At 42.5% G+C, this 6,000-nt stretch overlaps 1 protein-coding gene across 4 annotated transcripts in view; it reads left to right on the plus strand.

The window, feature by feature from the left end:
* LOC138948182 (coiled-coil domain-containing protein 180-like) overlaps window positions 1-6,000 on the plus strand; it is a 166,797-nt gene that overhangs the window by 106,860 nt on the left and 53,937 nt on the right. For all 4 annotated transcript variants that reach the window (XM_070319677.1, XM_070319678.1, XM_070319679.1 and 1 more), the window contains 6 exons: window positions 540-633; window positions 1,204-1,384; window positions 2,158-2,304; window positions 2,676-2,852; window positions 3,820-4,003; window positions 4,855-4,987. In XM_070319677.1, coding sequence (XP_070175778.1) covers window positions 540-633; window positions 1,204-1,384; window positions 2,158-2,304; window positions 2,676-2,852; window positions 3,820-4,003; window positions 4,855-4,987 — 916 coding nt within the window. The remainder of the gene's footprint in view (window positions 1-539; window positions 634-1,203; window positions 1,385-2,157; window positions 2,305-2,675; window positions 2,853-3,819; window positions 4,004-4,854; window positions 4,988-6,000) is intronic.

The following is a 6,000-nucleotide window of genomic DNA, read 5'->3' on the forward strand; positions in this document are numbered from 1 at the left end:
AAAACAGTCATACAGTAAATGCTGTACTAAATACTGGCTTGCTGTATCATACCAGACTGTAAGCCAAATGGCCTGAGTGGCGGGGTAAAAACAGTCATACAGTAAAAGCTGTACGAAATACTGGCTTGCTGTATCATACCAGACGAGCAGTGTAAGCCAAATGGCCTGAGTGGCGGGGTAAAAACAGTCATACAGTAAAAGCTGTACTAAATACTGGCTTGCTGTATCATATACCAGACTGTAAGCCAAATGGCCTAAATGGCAGGGTAAAAACAGTCATACAGTAAACGCTGTACTAAATACTGGCTTGCTGTATCATATACCAGACTGTAAGCCAAATGGCCTGAGTGGCGGGGTAAAAACAGTCAAACAGTAAAAGCTGTTGGCGTTTCAAGCTAACAAATGGCCTGAGTGGCGGGGTAAAAACAGTCATACAGTAAAAGCTGTGGGTGTTTCAGCCCATGAACAAAGACCACGTTAATGCTGAGAATGAAGCTAACATTTTAAATGGACTGAGTGGGCTTATGTTGTGATTGCAGTGTGAGGAGCTGAACAGTGAGCTGGACCTACGTCTGCACCTCCACCAGCCCCGGTCTCGCCGCGCTGAGCTGGACGTACATAACGTCAGAGCTGGTGAGACGTCTCTGCATTACTGCATGTTTGACCGATTGATTCGTTGATATTGTAGTCTTTCAATTCTCTTCGAAACATGATGGAGACTTATAAATGATAGGTCTCGCCGCGCCGAGCTGGACATACACAATGTCAGAGCTGGTAGGTCGATCACTGTACATTTCTCTTTGACCGGTCGATTCATTGATATTGCAGTCTTTCAATTCTGTTAGAAACATGCATCTGATGACGGAGACTTATAAGTTATAGACTCTGTGTGTCAGTTTCTCTGTCTTTAGATGTGTTTCTTTCTCAACTTTTCTTCTTCTTCTTTTCCTTTTACTTCTTTTTTCTTGCTTATTAATTTGTGTTCTAGCTGTCTTAAAGCCACTTTCTTTTGATGAGGAATAAGTATGCATACTCTACACGTACATGGAATGAAATCCACAGAAGTTACTTCAACAAGAGCATATGAGACAAGAGGTCGCTAACAACTAATTTCACTTGTACATGCATATTAGACTACATTTTTCATATTTTTCCACTTGTCTTCTGCAACATCCAGTTATAAATTTGTCTTTGTGTTTGCAGCTGAGCTGGTGATGCATGCGGAGAGAGTGACGCGACACTGCAAGGGCATAGGTCAGTCGCTGACGGAGCTAAGGTCAAGGTTCTCGGCCATGTCGTCTGGACACAACAAGCTGGCACACAAGTTCCGTCAGGACATCGAGGCGCTGGAGATCATCTTCATCAACGCCACCAAGTCCTCACGGTAAGGGAGTCATTTTGGATATGACACTGATGACACTTTTAGTCTCAAAGTGGCAGATATTTCATTGTGATAAGAATTGTTTTTGGACTCTGTTGAGAATGTTATACACTTTTAGTTCATTATAATTGAAATAAAGCTGTGACGTTCAAACACTATTTGGTTACACACATGCCATTTTGACAACCAAGTAAGGAGAACTGCAGTTGGTATGATACCACGCATTTGGTATGATACCACGCATTTGGTATGATACCACGCATTTGGTATGATACCACGCATTTGGTATGATACCACGCATTTGGTATGATACCACGCATTTGGTATGATACCACGCATTTGCAAATGTAGCAAACTGAAATGTTATAAAGATGCTGCTAAGACACAGGACACTGATAACAATGCTGATACAAATTTAAAACAGCTTGTGTGCTGTCAGGTGTAGAGACATGCAGTTCGGACCAACCTGGTTCAGGGACTTGTCACCCCCCAAAAAAATGCCACCCTCTAAAATGCTAATAACTTCCACATGCGTTCAGCGTCAATTACAGATGGATATTGTGGCTTCATGATATTGAAAACAGTACATGATAGTGTGCTATTCAGAAAACAATGACAGTTTTTGTGATTTCGATGACAATTGATTCAAATGATTCTTTTATGCTGTCACCTACCAACCTGAATAGTTCATCCCTTAACCATTGATGATGGGGAAGATAACAGACCGTGTATTTCTCACACACACAACATGACTTGAGTGTTTTGTGTGTGTTCAGCCTGGTGGCCCTGCAGAACCAGCTGGGCGTGGAGCTGGAGAAGTTCATGTCGGTCATCAGGACGTCGCTCCGACAGTTCCGCCAGCACCTGGACGAAACCCTGCAGATGTTGAGAGAGTCCAACGCCAGGTTCATCAAGTCCTTCAAGTGAGAACACATCTTCAATCCATTGGTTTTCAGTGCAAAATCGGAGCAGAAAGGAATCAATTTCCACCCATTTGTGCTTAATGAAAGAGTGAGCACTCAAATTTTCAGTAGCAAAATTAAAAAACAAAAGTGCAGGAACATTTAACAATGAGCCTAGTTTGGCTGATGCTGCCACTTCCATCTGTGTAATGCTCGACTCTGCAATAGGCAACCACTAGCGTCTTTCAAGACTTAAGAATAAGAAATTAACAAATATGATTATGAAAAGATGGTTAACAACAAATGAAAGAGCGAGTTCATCTTCAGAGCGTGAAACTATAGCAGCAAAGAGTATGTACAGTTATCACAGTGATTTTGTTGATCCTTCGCAGGCTGTTTTCTGATGGAGGCAACTTCTGCCCCGAGGAGATCGAGGAATACCGTAAGCGTCTGGAGAAGATGTCGAGCAAGATCGACACCGCGGAGGGCTCCATCATGTCGGAGCTGGAGGGAATGGAGTCTAAGCGACTGGAGGTGGCCACCAAGGTCTCCAATGAGTTTGAAGACAGGTCAGGATATGCATATACGCTTGCACATACGTATGTACACATGCACACACGCACACACACACACACACAAACACACACACACACACACACACACACACACACATACACACACACACACGCTCACAGACACACACACACTCGACTCATACACACTCGACTCACACGCATGCGACACACACACACACACACACACACACACGCATCTATATATATATACTAGATGAATACCCGCTTCGTCGGGTACCCGGCTTTGCCGGACCCGGCTTTGTCGGGTGAGTGGCTTCGCCGGGCGCACCATACGCGATTGACGCCACACGAAGGAAGGGAGATAAACGTGCAAAACACTGGAGAAGATAAGGAAGAGTTACTGGGAATGGATGTACAGAAAAACCATAAAAACCAAAATCGGTTCAGCGCTGCGCGCTGAGAGCACGTGTTGAACATTTTCATCGACCAGATTGTGTCCGGGGTCTACCTGAATATGCCCACCAAATTTTAAGCAGATCCATCGAGAACTTTGGCCGTGCATCGCGAAGTGACAGAAAGACAGACAGACAGACAGACAGACAGACAGACAGACAGACACACACAAGCCGTATATAGATATATATTCACACACACACACACACACACACACACACACACACACACACACACACACACACACACACACACACACACACACACACACACACTCACTCACTCACTCACTCACACACACCTCTAGATCAATTATGAGATTTTGATCGTTAGATTGCACAGTTTTGTGTTTTTTCACCAACATTTTTGTTTGTTTAGGTTTGGTTTTTGTTGTTGCAATTTAATCGTCTCACGCCTGAATAATTGACAAAGAACAATTTTATTATGGAATCATCGATTCACAAAGTACTAAAACAGTTGAATCGTACCCAAAGTGTCCCATTAGAATCATAAATAATCATAATTGTGACCGTGCTTTGTGTCCCAGATTCAAGAGCCACATGTTTGACCTTCTCTTCATGGAGAAGGTGGCTCGTTGGTTGACCAACACCCAGGTGAAGATTAAGGGGGAGGTTGCCGCTAGCAACTCGCAGGCTCAGAGCCTGGCCGTTCACCTCAAAGACCTTGAACGCCGCATTGACGCCTGCGAGAAACCAAACCTGGATAAAGAGGTTGGTGTCTGGGGATTTTGTTATAGAATTTGGGGTCTTGTGTTGTTGTGTCTGTCACTTGATGCCTTGCATTTTTATTTGTGGGTGTATGAGGCTATGCAATTTATCTGCTTGTTTCTCTTTCTCTCCCCCAGTGCATGCAGTCCTTCTCTGTCTGCATTTTTTCTGTTGTTTTTAGTCTTTTTGTATTTCTCTGTCTCTTTTTCTCTGTCTTTTTCTCTCACACCCACTTACAAACACAAACATGATCACACACACAATGCATGTGGGCACACACGCACGCAAGCACTCACTCACACACACACACACACACACACACACACACACACACACACACACACACACACACACACACACACACTGTCACACACACACTGTCACACACACGCATGCACACACAAACACACACACACACACACACACACACACACACACACACACACAAGCTTTGTCTCGTGTCCTTGCCTTTTTGCCACCCCTCCCATCAAAGAACTCTTGCCCTATATTTCACAAACTTTCTCAGTTGTTGTTTTGATTCAAAATCTGTATTTTATAATTATACATGAATAACAAACCCAAGTAAGTTTACTCGCAGGAACTCTTTGTCTTTCAATCCGTCATGGTGTACCCTAGCTTTTGAAAACTTGAATGGACTGTAATGGTAGTCGAAATTCAAAATCTGATGTTTTACCCCCTCCAATTTTTTTTTCTGTCTTGCATAATTCCATTCATTCTTCACTTTTTTTTCCTTCTTCCTTCTTTTCTTTATCAATCTCATTTCTTATTTGTTTAATCTTTTTGGCAGTCAGCTTTATTACACAGTTAAATTATATTTCTAATGCATTTGACAGCAAATCACACCGGTTGAGCTGAACGAGTTCTTGAAGACAGTGATGGAAGCGTTCCATCGTCGCAGCGAGTATCTCAACTGCCAGAAACCGTTCGCTCGACCTCCCTCCAACCAGCCTACTGCCCAAACATCAGGTCAGTCCAATCACATTGTTTTCTGTAAATGGAATCTCAAATCCAGTTTTAATAGACTAGAAGCAATGAAAACTGGACTCCACTTGACTTATATTGTTATGGAATGATTGGCGGGGAGGTAGCTCAGTGGGTAAGCATCACTGGCTAATTGAAACCAGTTTGTCGCTGTTGGCGTGGGTTAATCTATCCCATCGTCCGGCAAGGGATTAGTTTCCCAGAGTCAACTGTGTGCACTCTCCTTGGTGTTCAGACAGCCCTGTGTGCACGCACGCACACGATAAAGATCCCAAACTCACAGTGAAAGTCTCGAATACACACATGCAGGAAAACAAAATGGGTAGCACAATTTGGACTAGAAGATATATTAGATATACCAAATAAAAACGACCAAATTTACCCAAATCTGAGCCAGTTAATGTCAAGGCGAGTCCAGTAATTCAATGTTTCTGTTCTGTAAATAAATTCTCACCTGCAATGCTTTGTTACTGATGTTCCTGTTTTGATGTTGTTATTATCTTGTTGGAACATCCTGATTAGATGTTGTTATTGTCTTGTTGGAACATCCTGATTAGATGTTGGGTTCTGAACGTATCCTTGAAGGGAATGTAGGAATTGACAAACTGGGAAATGCTTGGAGATGAATGCAAGGGGTTCTGTCATGGTAGTCTTTGTCTGGGTTGTTTATTTTGCTTATAAAAGCCTTAACATATTATTCATTTGCATGCATCCCATTGTATACAAATCTCCTCTTGCTAACGGGACTTAATAATAATAATAATAATAATAATAATAACGGGACTTACTGAAGTATCTTTTCTGCACAAGTCTATCTGGTGGTTTATGGCAGTGCATTAACATGTTCTTAATCTGGTTTATGGCAGTGCTTTAACATGTTCTTAATCTGGTGGTTTATGGCAGTGCTTTAACATGTTCTTAATCTGGTTTATGGCAGTGCTTTAACATGTTCTTAATCTGGTTTATGGCAGTGCTTTAACATGTTCTTAATCTGGTGG

Source organism: Littorina saxatilis, linkage group LG15 (assembly GCF_037325665.1).
Source record: "Littorina saxatilis isolate snail1 linkage group LG15, US_GU_Lsax_2.0, whole genome shotgun sequence".
NCBI lineage: Eukaryota > Metazoa > Mollusca > Gastropoda > Littorinimorpha > Littorinidae > Littorina > Littorina saxatilis.